Here is a 16,100-nt window from a genome sequence, read left to right as displayed (position 1 = left end):
TACCCAATTAATTGGATAAAAACTTTAAATATTAAAGTGATAATTATGACATACAAATATTTTATAACATACAAGTTCATAATTATGAGATAAATGTCAACATTATGATATACTGAGCCATAATTATGATTAAAAGATTAATTACCCAATTAATTGGATAAAAACTTTAAATATTAAAGTGATAATTATGACATACAAATATTTTATAACATACAAGTTCATAATTATGAGATAAATGTCTAAATTATGACACAAGCTACTAAATTGTAATTAAAGTCAAAATAATGGATAAAAAGTCGAAATGTACTCTTCTTTTCCTCTTTTACTTTTCCTCGTGTCTTTCCCAACCTTTGTTTCTTCTGTGTAATAATTCTCTCAGTGTTTTTATCCACTAATATAGGAGAAGTGATTGAGACAAGCCCACATAACAGCTTCATCAAACATGCCCTGCTTACACATGAGAAAAACAACCGCAAAATATGTGCTTTATGACATTTATGATTATGTTATGCGGAGTCAGTGTGGCGTGCAGTTCTCGCTCTGACCGGCAGGTGTCGCTGTTTATCTGGAAATCAACGCGGAGTCTCGCGCAAATCAACCAGTGCTGTTTTTTAATCAATTAAAGTTCATTTATTTGAAAACAGGGGGTTTTAGGACTACTATAATATCCTCTGCCAAAGACCTGGAAAAAACAACTCACATACTGCCCAAAAAATACATCATTATCTTTAGTTAATTTGTCAATGTACAGCCTATAGTATACAGTAGGCCTACGGGAAAGGCAAACAGTTCAAATGTGGCAAATACAACAGAAACTATTATTATTATAATTACTGTCTTTGATCTTAACGTATTTAGGTCAAATCAATAGTTTAAATAGGCTAAGTTCCACTCAGGGTTTGGTTTAGATGAGGGTTTATACCGATGACGTAAATATATTTGTAGCACAGAACTGATTAAATGATGTCATGCTTTACACGTTAAACTAAACTACTGGATACTTTTCACAAACTATTAAAATACAGTAATGTGTCAACAAAAACTTTACATGATCTAAATATAATGTAAATACAATCAAGCTTTTGCTTTTAAAATAAAGGGAAATATAAAGAGTAATAATAATAATAATTCACTCGTAAATGTAAATTGTTTCCCCCTTTTTTGACGGACAGTGATTTTATTACAGTCCAACTGAATTACAACGACTTTATGAAATTACAGATTAACTCAGTAAAATAAAAGTACACAACTGACAAGAAACTGTTCTTCTGTTGATCCTGAGGATTACATGACGTTTAGGAATATTATAATGAAACAATAAATCAATAAATGAGTTTTTTTAAATGCAAATTATATAGATAAAATAAGCACAAATACACAAGCCACAATAAACCCTTTTGTTGGTTAACGTCTATAAATAAATAAATAGAAATAATCGGAGTCCTTTTATTATTATAATGGAAAGTCATATTTCAAAAGGCGCATTTCATTTGATGAAGGTCTAAATAATGTTGAACCCTTTTAAAATCCAGCATGGTCATATTTCACTGACAGATCCATAAAGCATCTGCAGATGATCTCTGTCTCTGCAGTTCACGGAGATTACGAGGAAAACACAACGCGGAACATTCAACATGTTAAAGACAAGAACAATAATAACAAAGCAAATTTACAAGCGGCTCAATCACATTCATTTACTGCATATTTAGATTAATGATGATATATGACAAGGAGAAATCTTTAGATGAGATATTATCAGCATCAGTGAGTTTAATATCTGAGGACTGAATTAAATAAGACTCTGGGAATTAATAGTTGCATTTCATTTTGCACATTAAAACATTGCCTGACTTTTTTTTTTGGTTTTATTTTTTTCCCATGCGAATTATATATTTTGAGGATTATTTTTTTAGCAACAAATCATGAAGTTACAAGGTCTCATGTCATTTGTAAAACTGTAACAGATTCTTTCAACATTTTATACGCTAAAAATGGCGAGCTACATTTCCAATATGCTAATAATACAATGTTTCGTTATTAAGCTATAATAGGCCTAATATGCAAGAGAGACGCAGGTAACAGGCGACGCGTATTAATATTTCATATGTGTAAAATATATATATAGTTTATAAAGTATAATTTATATACTTATACAAGGAGCGTACGTTTTAATAACCAATTAAATAGTTTTCGCATTTTATCTTATGAACTACAAATGAGATCGCGTTAAAAAAAAAACGGTTAAGTTTGTTCTAAACGAAACGTTTAAATAATCAAATGACCGGCTTTTAATAAAATTAGCGACACCTTTGTACGAGGTTAATGTACTTACTCTGCCAGCGTCATAAAGTAAACGCGTCTATTGTGTCAAATGTTGAAACAATGATTTCTACAGTGCGACGCGTCATTAAAGGCGCTACAATGCGAGCTTGATGGAGTGCGGCTTTGTCCAGGTTACGCGCATGCAAATTCGCCGCCGCGCTTCCTCCAATCAGAGAATGGCGTCACTTAGCGTCATCCAATAGGAGACACGCGCTTGCCGGTTATCAGCTCGTCATCACTGATAGAGTCCATTGACCGGCGATCGGCGCCTCAGATGCGGGGTTTGAAGCACTCAAAGCGGGCGTGAGATCTGTCGACGGCCGCCGTCTGGATTCTGCTTCGGAAACTCCCTCACTCGCCTGAACTAGGACACTTCTGTTTGGGGAAACATTCGCAGAACTTGTGAAACTCGCAGTATTCGTTCCCTTGGATGAGTTGTTGCACTAAACTTTGTTGTACTTTGTATGTGTTGTTGTTGTTTGGCGGTTGATCGTGTGGTTCACACGCACCGATGTTAGCGGTCGGGCAGATGGATAGTAACCGGCAGAGTGCGTTCGTTCTGGGCAGCACTCCACTGGCTGCGCTGCACAACATGACCGAGATGAAGACCTCTTTATTCCCGTACACCCTGCAGAACCCAGCGGGCTTCAAGGCTCATTCTTTCGCCAACCTGAACTCTCAGATCCCGCTCGGAACACCGCATGGAATAAGCGATATCTTGGGGAGACCCATCACCACGGCCGGACAGCTTCTCTCGGGCTTTCCCCGGATCAACGGCTTGGCCACAACAGCTGGGATGTACTTCAACCCGGCGGCCGTGTCTCGGTATCCCAAACCCCTGACGGAGCTGCCCGGCAGGGCGCCCATATTCTGGCCGGGAATGATGCAAGGGTCGCCCTGGAGAGACCCGCGGGTGAGCTGTCCGGGTGAGTTTTCCTGGCCTAAATGACAATCTAAACGACAATTTTCCAGTGTAACGTTAACCGTTTTGGGTTCCACAAATATCCAAATAATAATAATATAGGCTAATAGATATTTATATATATACACACACAAAATAATAATAAGAACCCTTTCAGTGATTAGTTCTAATATATTTTGAACATAAAATACTTTTTCTAACATTTTAGCAATCTAAAGAACATATTTCCTCTTTAGCATTTTTGTGTGGCTAATGAAAGATTCCATTAAAGGTTCTTCATGGACCCATCAGTGCCAATAAGCTGAAGAACCTTTTTTTTTTTTTTTTTTAAGAGTCGCTCAGATTGTTGGAATATTATTTTGCAGTGTGTCTAAAAGTTGTGGGTCTCTCGTGACATGACAACCATATTTCCCCCATAATGTTGAGTTAAATGTCTATATTTGGCTGACCGTGTGTCTCGTTTTCTTCAGCCCAGGCGAATATGATGCTGGACAAGGACGGCAAGAAGAAACATTCCAGACCAACTTTTTCAGGACAGCAGATTTTCGCGCTGGAGAAAACCTTCGAACAGACCAAATACCTGGCCGGTCCAGAGAGAGCTCGACTCGCATATTCTCTGGGAATGACCGAGAGTCAAGTCAAGGTAGATAGACACGGGGTTTCATTAACTTTGACATATTATTAAACATTTTACTCAATGTAAACGGCAGCACGAGACAATGATAAGATTATTATATCTGTGGAAGTGTCAGTTAGGCTGTGTGCGATACCGTTAAAACCGTTGGGTTCAAATTTTAATTTAAAAATGTAAACCAATTTAAACGGTACGAGTCCATTTCGTGCAGATTTGACCCAAACGTGTGTTGAAACAACCCAGAATGTTTTAGTGTATGAATTTACAAACAAGCAAAACTCAACATTTATAATTATGAAATGAAAAATATTGGGATTATTGCGGTCAATGTTGCACATCATTTCACACCGTTAGGCATAATATTTACAGGTCAACTTGAAATTCATTTTGCACTATAGTTACATTTAGATGAATTATTATTTTATTTTTTTAAAGCTTGGTTTAATGCATTTAATTGTCGCATTTACCCCAGTGTGCTGAAGTGTTTTTCTTTCTCTCTCTCAGGTTTGGTTTCAGAACAGAAGAACCAAATGGCGGAAGAGGCACGCGGCTGAAATGGCCACGGCGAAGAAGAAACACGACTCAGAGACGGAGAAGATGAAGGAGAGCTCGGACAACGAGGAGGATGATGAATATAACAAACCTCTGGACCCGAACTCCGACGACGAGAAAATCACAAGACTGTTGAAAAAGCACAAGACGAGTAACCTGTCGCTCATCAGCCCGTGCAGTAACAGCTCGGACACTTTGTGATGAAACTGAGCAAAGACTCTTCATTATTATCATCATCATCTTCATCATCATCTGCCTCAGATTCTTCTGGGAAATGAGGCAGAGTTAAGCAGGGTATAAACACACTGTTCACGCGGCTCTTGCTTTGCTTTGAATGCGGTTGTACAGTTAGAAGTGGACGTGAGATGTATATATATTTTTTACTGAGTAAATTATGTTATGAAAGCATCACGAAGACGTGCCAACTTTCCCCTCATCATCATCATCATCATCATCATTTAAGATCATCTTTGTCTTCGATCGCAGAAGAATAACGACGCCTCTTTCGCCTAAAAGTTTCACTTTTTTATTATTTTGAAAACAGGTACACCAAGTGTATAAAAAGTGCCAGTGCTGTAAATGATGTGAATAGAATTTGTTTTAACAATGTCCTTTTTTTGGCCGCTTATACTTTCAATGGAAGGAGTTTATGTTTTACCTCACAACACGAAAAAATTACTCAAAGATGGACATAAATATCGATGAAGAGAATATTATTGCTTCCGTGATGAAGGAAGAAAAAAACTTTGTATTATCAATAAATTATTTAACAAGCCAATATTTTACATTTGTCCTGGTTCTTTATAATCTCATGCATTTGTTCAAACCATTTTATTGTGTTATTGTAGCGCATATTTTTGAGCTCGGCCACGCGAAAGGTGCAAACAAATGCATTATATATCCGTGCATTTATAGGCTATTATTAATAGCATAGTAATGATAATAAAATTCCTACATGATTGTTGCTATTAAGATCATAAACATTCATTCGGCTTTTTCCTTGTAATAAGAGGAATATTTCGTCTCTTTTCATGGTTAGTTTTACAGACATTAAGAGTTTTTATTTTTAAGAGCCCAAACTGCAGGGCCTTAAATAATGCATTCACAGATTTTCTGATATATGTATTTCTTTTTGCATGCGAATCATTTAACAGATTTCAGGAAGGCTAACCTGTTTTGTCAGGGTTATTCGCGGATTTGAGTAATGCAAATGTCTCGTGACCCCATCAACCCTTAAAGACACATTAAACAAAATGTTTTTTTTTTTTTGTGATATATAAATTTATTTTTAAAAGTTATGCCTTTAAGTAATGACAGTACACTACTTCGCAGTTCGCACACGATTTCGATATTGATCGTAACGAAAAACGCGCGTAGCGACCGCGATCTCGCGAACATCTATAACTAACTTGTAATCTTAACTTTTGTGGTTACAAAAATATTCGTAAACATTGTTAAAACGTGTTGATATATATTTTTATATATACTTACATGACATATTTCCGAACATTTTGTTTGTGGGAGTTTTATGCGTCATGTGACCTTATAATTTCATCCCGAGACATCTTAAAACATCCCGCCATAATAAATGATTAGCCTATATCATATGTTCAATAATATATTAATTTGTATAAACATTTTGATGAACACATAATATCATATTGTATAATGTAATATTGTTAATCAAAATTTTAACCCCCCCCCCCCCCCCCAAAAAACAAAACAAAACAAAAACACAATATAATATAAATGTTCATGCATCGATACATCTAAATGTCAAAGGCTTGTTCAGTGAATCTCAAGGGCTTTCTGATGTGCTTGACTAATGACAAAGAGGAATTGATTCATTCATTCATTCATTGAGTTCTAATGGTTTTATTGCTTTTGGAGGTCTTGCCATCCACGAGGTCTAATCGCTATCTGCTTAAAGAAAAGAGTGAATCCTATCTCCTGCCCTGCTGGGGAAAACAGTTAACAAGCAGTTTTTCTAAGCAAATCACTGTCAAAGCGACACAAAATCATTCAGAAATGAAGGATCAATCTAATCTGTCAACTCTGTAGTGTAGAATTAAACCAGGAGGAGCGAACGGCACTGATGCTGAGAACACACACGAGGAGTCCACCAGAAACACTCACACTTTACTGTACAGCGTTCACGTAACAGTGTGTTGAAGTAAAATACTGACACACGGACTTCATGTGTGATTATGTTTGTAAAAACACATGGCGTGTGAAATGGACATTGTAAAGTAAAGTGTAAAGAGATTTCTCCTGGTCCTTAATTTGAGTGTTTTATCCTCTTACAGCTGAACTGATTTATAACTTAAACTCTACATATGACTGAGTTCAATTCAATAGTCGGCACCATGGCACAATAATATAGTAACAAAAAAATCATAAAAAAAAAAAAAAAAAACTAAGAAAGAAAGAAAGAGAAAAGGACACAGCGACTTTTAAGATACCCAGGCCTATCGAAATATCACATTCATAACCATAACATTATTACACAGAAATAAGTTAGAATAAGAACAGTACTGTAATAACCGAGCAAGACTGCTATAGAAACTATCGTATATATTTGCATGGTTTATGGCACTGCTTAAAAAACAAACTTTAAATTGGCTATATATATATTTTTATATATAAATCATATTGGCTGAAATGGCGTATTCTGCTAATAATGATGTGGATTTCAGTGTTTGTTTATAACTATTCAAACATGTGAAACTTTACACCCAAAAGCAGCTGTTTGAGTCAATATGTCAGCATATAATAGTTTTGGTACGAATTATAAATTATCTCTTTAAAAAGTACAGTATATAAAATGAGAGTTGGCGGTTGCGAGTGCGAGCAACAACAAATCAGAAATCAAAGATGAACAATAATCCATAAAGAAAGAAAATCGAACAGAATATACCTATCTATTCTAACACACAGAACGTCTAGAAATCTCCATTAAAGATAATCCAATGTACAAATAAACCTAGCAATAGAGAAATACAACAACTTTTTTTTTTTTTTTTGCATTGCACTTTTTAAAACATCTTACATACTGTATGGAAGTAGCTTGAAATATTATGTAGAGGCATATCTAAAATTTGCAAGAATGCTTTTTAAAATCTGTAGAGTAATTTCTGATGGTCTATATTAGAGTTTTGGAAACAAGGCTGAGAGACGTCAGAGAAGAGCATCTGATGGAGATTGAGTGTGTGTGTGTGTGTGTGTGTGTGTGTGTGTGTGTGTGTGTGTGTGTGTGTCCATGATCTCGACTCTTGAAGCATTCATGAACTCAATGTGTCGTTTCTATGGACATGATTGCATGCACTGCGACAAATGCGACTGGTCAGTCCTGCTGAAAAGTCTTTACAGGGTCCTCTGTGTGCGTGTGTGTGTGTGTGTGAGTGTGTGTGAGTGTGTGTGCGCGTCGGAGCTTCGCACAGGGCCGCTTTTCATGAAATCTTCTCCACCTTTTGGCACCATTTTCCTGGCCAACACACACATATAGATCATGAGAACTTCTGCACGTCCATCATGAGTCATAACAGAGCCATATTCATAAAGATAATAAGAATAAAATAATGATAAAAGAAAATATTTACCACATCACTGCACGACACAACACTTGTGCTTATTTGCATTAGGTTTACCTGCCCCTGTGTTTAACCGAAAGTACAAGTAGACCGGCTGCAGAAAAACACAGATGAGAGATCAGCGTTTCAACCAGTTCTTTAGAGGATGAGCTGTTCTGAACATGGACACACACACACACACACACACACACACACACATCTGTCTGAACTGTTCTTCCATGGGTGCTAAATTCACTTACATTTCTAGAACATCTGAATGTGATTTTGGCGGTGTGTGTCTATCTGGTTACACACACACACACACACACACACACACACACACACTCTCTCTCTCTCTCTCTCTTTCTCTCTCTCACACACACACATACACATTCTCTCTCTCTCTCTCTCTCTCACACACACACATACACATTCTCTCTCTCTCTCTCTCACACACACACTCACATACATACACATTCTCTCTCTCTCTCTCTCTCTCTCTCTCTCTCTCACACACACACACACATACACATTCTCTCTCTCACTCTCTCTCTCTCAAATAACGTTTTGAAATTTTATTAACAAAAAATTACAAAAAGTATTATTTAGCAATATTTAACTAAAGCTTAACTATAACAAACTCTAAAATAACAGTTTAAATTTGTATAAATACTAAAATAAACAAAAATCAAAAAAAAAATTGAATTTTTTTACTTGAAAAAAAAAAGGTTTAATCAAAAGTGTTGTAGATCATTTAAATCTATTTGTGTTTTTTATAGTTTTTATAGTCTCTCACTCACACTGTTAACAGGGCTGGCATCATTTGCATACTGAATTCCAATTGGTTTTCTTTCAGGAATCTATTTGCATACTGTTTTTTGATTGGTCTTGACGGTCTTATATCTATTACACCTTCACAGGAGGAACAGAAGTGTGTGTGGGTGAGTGAGTGAGTGAGTGAGTGAGTGTGTGTGTGTGTGTGTGTGTGTGTGTGTGTGTGTGTGTGTGTGTGTGTGTGTGTGTGTGTGTAAATGAGTGTGTGGGTGAGTAAGTGAGAGTGTGCGTGTGTGTGTGTGTGTGTGTGTGTGTGTGTGTGTGTGTGTGTGTGTGTGTAAATGAGTGTGTGGGTGAGTGAGTGAGTGTGTGTGTGTATGCGGGTGTGTAAATGAGTGTGTGGGTGAGTGAGTGAGTGTGTGTGTGTGCGCGGGTGTGTGAGCAAGTGAGTGAGTGTGAGTGAGTGAGTGAGTGAGTGAGTGAGTGAGTGAGTGAGTGTGTGTGTGTGTGAGTGAGTGAGTGAGTGTGTGTGTGTGTGAGTGAGTGAGTGAGTAAGTGTGTGTGTGTGTGTGTGTGTGTGTGTGTGTGTGTGTGTGTGTGTGTGTGAGAGTGAGTGAGTGAGTGAGTGAGTGTGTGTGTGTGTGTGTGTGTGTGTGTGTGTGTGAGTGTATGATTGACACACTGAGCTTGATTGGGTCTGAATCAGTCGCACCACACATTCAGGAATATTTCAGTAATTTTATATTTAAACAGTGTCTCTGTTTTCTTTTTTTCTCCTTAAAACTGGCGAGTTTAAAATGTTTAAATTGCATTGTAGCCAGATTGACTCACATATGCACACGCACACACACACACATATGCACACGCACACACACACACTCACACTAATTTACACACACACACACACACACACACACACACACACACACACACACACACACACACACACACACACACACACACACTCTGTCTCTGACACACACACTCACTCGCTCACTCACACACTCACTCTCTCACTCACACACACACCACACACGTTGGTTAGTCGTACCTTGTGGTCTCCCATACACACATTGGGTCCGATGTTGTCATACGTTATTGATTTCTCCTCATTCTCCGGCTGCAAAACACAAACACACACAAAACACGATTAAAGACACAAAATGAATCCATGTAGAATACTATAATTCTGTTAGACTTAAGTGCCAATAAATCAGAGCGCAGAAACTTCAGGAGCTCCAAAAGCAGCAAAAGCATTAATCATAATTCCCCTAAATTGAAAATAATGCTCTGAATGGAGCGAGACAGAAATATGATGCAGTGCACTTTAAAAACACGCGCGCGCGAGATTGTGTTTCTCCGAGTCTGTGAAAACACCATCACACACTCGCGCGAGTGAACTTCAGCAACACAAGAACACACACACAGCCTGAGCGTCCCCGAGCCCGATACATTCATCAAACGCAGGCTGGATAATTTACAAAGGCAGCATAAAATTGTGGATTTTCGGGTTGCGTAATCTTTAGACAGATAAACAGATGAGTGCGGGTCCGGGCCTGCGCTTCACTGGCTCTTCATTACCTCCGCCGGACCTCTGCGTGTTAGGCCGCGGATAGCAGAGAACAACATGACGTGCGGCTAACAGAGCGTGTCATGATAGATGAGGCTGTTTACAGGCCGTGTCTGAACAATCTGTAACGCAAACACACCGTCTGTCTGAGGCACTCACTAGCGCAGCGCTGGAGTGTGTGTGAGAGGTCATTAACGCTTGACCTGAAGGACGTCACGTCATTAGCGCCGTGCTGAGTCCATGATGCAAACTTCATCAGACGCATTCACATTCTGCTATAAAGCAATTCAGTTCAACTTGTGTTCGCACTGCGCAGTCAGAGCACTGAGATCACTGAGGAAAGCAGACGTTTCTTGATCCACACAAATAAAAATCAAGTTATTGCACTGAAGTTTCTTCTATTTTTGCGTGCAAAAACACTGCATGCAAAAAAACAAAAAAACAAAACAAACACTGCATGCAAAAAAACAAACAAAAAAACAAAAACACTGCATGCAAAAAAACAAACAAAAAAACAAAAACACTGCATGCAAAAAAACAACAAAAACAAAAACACTGCATGCAAAAAAAACAACAAAAACAAAAACACTGCATGCAAAAAAACAACAAAAACAAAAACACTGCATGCAAAAAAACAACAAAAACAAAAACACTGCATGCAAAAAAACAACAAAAACAAAAACACTGCATGCAAAAAAACAACAAAAACAAAAACACTGCATGCAAAACAAAAAACTGCATGCAAAAAACAAAAAAAACACTGCATGCAAAACAAAAAACAAAACAAACACTGCATGCAAAAAAACAAAAAACAAAAACACTGCATGCAAAAAAACAACAAAAAAACTGGATGCAAAAAATTTATCTTTTACTTTTATCACAAACACATTTTTCACTTTATCATAACTACGTCCTTATATTGATTGTTCCTACTGCATATTGTTTCTTACTATTCATACTGTCCATATTGCCACTTATTGTATTGTGTATTCTTATTATTCTTACTGGTTATTATGCACCCGCTCATATAGTTTCTTATGCACTTCTACCGTCTCTCTTGAGAGGAACGGACAAAATATGAATTTCATAAGATCGTGAAACTCAGCTCTGACAGACACATCTGGTTTCATCTTAGATCTGAAGATCTATATGATTATATAAGTGGTCATGCATTGCATTTTATATTTATATAATGTTTCCTAAGGCGCAATAATGCTAGTTAGATTTCCACATCAAAAACTGTCATAATGTAGAAATAGAAGTCTATTTCCACCCTGATTTTAACTAGATGCGCGTCTCCTTTAAGACTTGTAAACGCCCACTGCCATTTGCATATGAAATAATCATAACTTATGTGGAACTGTGATTATGATTCACAGAATATGTGCATTACAGTTTTATATTTACGTGCACTCCGTCAAATGTCCATTTTAATGTGTTGAGCGCATAATTGCAAATTTGTTCAGCGCTCATTAACCAACAAGTGTAATTAACCCAAATCATCTAATCCAGACACATTTTATCAGCATAAAATAAATGCAATGCATCAAAAACGACTGTGATGTACATTCAACTGTTTTAAACAACAGATTCATTACGCAGATCAAGAAAACGAGTTTAGTTTAATTAAAAGCTGATTTTGTTCTGAAACGTAGTGTTTTTATAGTGCAATCACTTCAAAAGATCCAGTTAAGTATGATTTCTCAATGCATGACATCTTTTGCATCAGATTAACGAACAATCTGACCAGATGAAAGACAGAAATGAAGATGTTTGAGGATCTGGCGGAAGGAATGGAGGTGTTAACAGTGTTTGGAGTCTCACCTTCAGGATCAGGTCTTTGGCCGAGGAGGACATGAGGATTCGGTCACACCAGGAGGGACACCGAGTGTTCATGTACTGCTTCCCCTGACTCGAGTCCTCGCTGTACGGGTAACTGCGGACACACACACAGATCGAGAGTTACGGTGTTAATGATGAACACCAGCATCAGAAACATCTTCATATCGCACATCGGTGATGATTTATGCTGTTATTTTTATAACAATTAAACACGTTTCCCTCTATGACTACAAATGCAACGCCACATTTAGTTTTTTTGTAATCAGCAAAATATGTGTTTTAAAATGCTCATATAAATCAATAATTACAGCATTAATTCAGTGCAACAAAAACTATTGTGATTGTGACTTTCAATCATGTTTTTAAATGTTCTTTAAATAATGTCATTTAAATAATATATTATTCAAATATTGTACGTTTTTTTGTGCAAAAATACTGTGATATATATATATATATGTTTTTTTTTATTGTATTTTAAAATGGACTTTAAATAACACAATTCAGTGCAACAAAAACTCCATTGATGTTAATTTTCCACTGTGTTTTAAACGTGCTTTAAATAATATCATATTTAAATGTTATATTATTTTCTTCAAAATATGAGATTTCTTTTTGCAAAAACTAGTGTAATGGACAATTTCAGTTGTTTTAAATGTACTTTAAATTAAATACTATATTTAAATATATTCCTTTCTTCTCATTATGAGAAACAACTGTAATGTATACTTTCAATTCTGTTTTAAATAATATAATTTATAAATATGATATTATTTTCTTCAAAATATGAGATTTGTTTGCAAAAATTCTGAGATATTTCGCAAATAATAAATTATACTATACAGTCAGTTCCACTGTGATGTATATTTTAAATTGTTTTAAAATGTACTTAAATTATATGTTATTTAAATATTATATTTATTTCTTCTCATTATGAGATTCTTTTGCAGAAACTAATTTACTTTAAAATAATATAACTAATAAATAACAGTATAAAATAATTTCAGTAAAACAAAAACGTTCAATAGTGTTTTAAACATGCATTAAATAGTTAAACAATTTTATATATAAATATATTATTTTCTTCAAAATATGAGATTTTTCTTTGCAAAAACACTGATATTGCGAAAATAATAAACTATAGTATAAAATCAGAACAACAAAAACTACTATGATGTATTTTTTTCAATAGTTTTAAAATGCACTTAAAATAAGCAGCATTTTCTCCTCATTATGCGATGGTTTTGCATCACAACAAGCTAATAATAGTTGAAAATAATGCAAAATAATTTGGGCAAAATGCAAGTAACTGTACTCTGGTTGACGCTGAGGTGAGTGTTTAGAGCAGAGAAGTGCATGTGTTCAATAATTCAAATAATAAATAACAGTATCAAATAATTTCAGTAAAGCAAAAACTCTCAATTGTGTTTTAAATAATATAATGCTTGACTTTCTTTATGCAAAATGCAATTAACTGTGACCTGGTGGAGCCCAGCGCTCGACCGCTGAGTGTTCAGAGCAGAAGCGCATGTGTTCTCGGCTTGCTTTGGTCAATTGAGCATGAAAGCGGATCATCACACGGTTCTCGATCCGCTGCTTTAGTGGTCAAACAACACCATCAGCATCAGCCCAAACTGACCATCACCGTGGCAACCCAAAGGTCAGGGGTCAAAGAGGGAGGGGAACCAGTTATCCCAGTTATCCCAACACACAGGCCCCCGACCGAGTGGCCAAACAAGACCCGGCGAGGGGCCTTTGCAGAACGCCTGAGCGCAATTAGCATTGATGGCACTTTAAGCATGTGGAAATGAAGGGCAGTTTTGGTATGCTAACGAGAGATGAGTGCGAGGATGAAAGAGGGAGAGAGTGAATGATAGTGGAGGATAGAGAAGGATAATGAGGGATAGAGATGCAGAGTGTGGGAATTAAGGGGCGGGAGAAGCTCTTTAAAGACTGAAGATTTCTTCAGGGTGGCCCAAACAATCCCAAACAATCCCGAGAGGAAGTTTATCATGTGATCCTTCAGCCGGATTAAACTGATCTGGATCGGATTGAGCTTTGAAACTGATCTGGGACTGTGAGGCTTGATGGTGTGTGTGACGTCAGAGCGAAGATGCATTTGTTTGATCAAAAATACTGTAAAATTGTGAGATATTTTTACCATTTAAAATATCTGTTTTCTATGTGAATATGCAGTAAAGTGTCATTTATTCCTGTGATCAACAGCATCATTACTCCAGTCTTCAGTGTCACATGATCCTTCACAAATCACTCTAATATGATGATTTGATGATCAAGAAACATTTATGATTATTATCAGTGTTCATATTTTTGTGGAAACTGTGATACATTTTAAATAGAAAGTTGAAAAGAACAGCATTTATTTGAAACAGAATCTTTTGTAACATTATAAATGTCTTTACTGTCACTTTTGATCAATTTAACGAGTCCTTGATCAAGGAAAGTATTTATTTTTACTCTTTTTTAACATTTTTATCTTACTTTTTTACCAAAACTTTTGAATGGAAGTGTATAAACTCACTCTCTCTCTTACACACACACACACACACACTCTAACTCAACAGTAAACAGCGCGGTGGAGCCTCAGGGTGATTAATGCTGTCGATTAGCCGTTATCAGGCAGAGCAAACGCTGCCGCCGGGTGTGTGTGTGTGTGTGTGTGAGAACCGGAGCCCGTCAGACACTATCACACTCGTGCCAAGACTAATTACCCTAATTAATGGGGCCGCGCTGATAAACTCAACAATCGCCCACCTGTGTGTGTTACAGTGAGGGAACAGTTAACCATTCCGCTAACGCTAACCGCTAGCCGCTAACACACTTACAAGAGCTTCGGTTCAGACGGTAAAGAATCATCATCTACTCTGTCGAACAGATCTGAGTGACTTCAGGGCGAGTAAATGACGACACAATGATCATTTTCAGTGAATGTGCCTTTAAGCGGTGGTGTGGGTCATGTGACCTGTTATCTTGTTCTACACAATGACAAATAAGTGACAAAGCAAACACTGATTCACTGAGACGCCTGTGTTAATGAGGGCGTATAAACTGAGAACACACACACTGAAGGAAACACTGATAACACACACACTATTAATGACAGGGCAGAGGTCACATGACTATTACAGCACAGGATCATGGGATGGGACAGAACTGGAGCTGTCAATCAAATGTAGAGTTACAAAGGGGTGTGTGTGTGTGTGTGTGTGTGTGTGTGTGTTGTGCAACAGGAAAAGGGCAATTTCCTCAAATAATGATCTATAATCAAGTCTCTTTATGATTTTTGATTGTGTTTACATCAGATTACAGAGTAAACGAGATCATCATAACGTCTAACGATCACAGACTCTGATTACGGTTCAGTCTCTCTCTCACCTCTGACTCACAGTGACCAGCCTGTCTGGAACAATCCTCATCTTAACCATGAAAAGCTACAATGTTCATCATTCATCCTGATGAAGCGATGACACACACACACATATATACACACACACTAACACATACACACACACATATATATATATACACACACACACGCACACACATATACACACACACTCACACATACATACATACACACACTCACACAGAGACACACACACTCACTCACTCACACAGAGACACGCACACACACACACACACATATATATATATATACACACACACACATATACACACACACTCACACATACATACATACACACACTCACACAGAGACACACACACTCACTCACTCACACAGAGACACGCACACACACGCACACACATATATATATATATACACACACACTAACACATACATACACACACATATATACATACACACGCACACATATATACATACACACTCACTCACACAGAGACACACACACACTCACTCACTCACACACACACGCA

The 16,100-nt window shown here is 37.0% G+C and overlaps 2 protein-coding genes across 2 annotated transcripts in view; one reads left to right on the top strand and one right to left on the bottom strand.

Annotated features, from left to right (window-relative positions):
• Positions 1-651: 651 nt before the first annotated feature.
• On the top strand, positions 652-6,117 carry nkx6.2 (NK6 homeobox 2). Its single transcript, XM_084392320.1, has 3 exons — positions 652-3,248; positions 3,715-3,887; positions 4,383-6,117. The coding sequence occupies exons 1-3, from the start codon at positions 2,834-2,836 to the stop codon at positions 4,629-4,631; spliced, it is 837 nt and encodes a 278-aa protein (XP_084248446.1). The 5' UTR covers positions 652-2,833; the 3' UTR covers positions 4,632-6,117.
• A 749-nt stretch (positions 6,118-6,866) lies between these two features.
• Positions 6,867-16,100, bottom strand: part of inpp5a (inositol polyphosphate-5-phosphatase A) — a 170,654-nt gene continuing 161,420 nt past the window's right edge. Inside the window, 4 exon segments of the mRNA XM_084392318.1 lie at positions 6,867-7,914; positions 8,030-8,114; positions 9,825-9,893; positions 12,168-12,279. Coding sequence (XP_084248444.1) covers positions 8,034-8,114; positions 9,825-9,893; positions 12,168-12,279 — 262 coding nt within the window. The 3' untranslated portion in view covers positions 6,867-7,914; positions 8,030-8,033.

Source organism: Rutilus rutilus, assembly GCF_951802725.1.
Source record: "Rutilus rutilus genome assembly, chromosome: 20".
Lineage (NCBI taxonomy): Eukaryota > Metazoa > Chordata > Actinopteri > Cypriniformes > Leuciscidae > Rutilus > Rutilus rutilus.
Note: the sequence above shows the minus strand (reverse complement) of the source record. Positions and strands in the feature narration are given on the sequence as shown.

Excerpts from the sequence above, each read along its gene's own strand:
- nkx6.2 (XM_084392320.1), top strand. The coding sequence starts at position 2,834 with ATGTTAGCGGTCGGGCAGATGGATAGTAACCGGCAGAGTGCGTTCGTT. Across the intron at positions 3,249-3,714 it reads CCCGCGGGTGAGCTGTCCGG|CCCAGGCGAATATGATGCTG; the intron begins GTGAGTTTTCCT and ends CGTTTTCTTCAG. Across the intron at positions 3,888-4,382 it reads TGACCGAGAGTCAAGTCAAG|GTTTGGTTTCAGAACAGAAG; the intron begins GTAGATAGACAC and ends TCTCTCTCTCAG.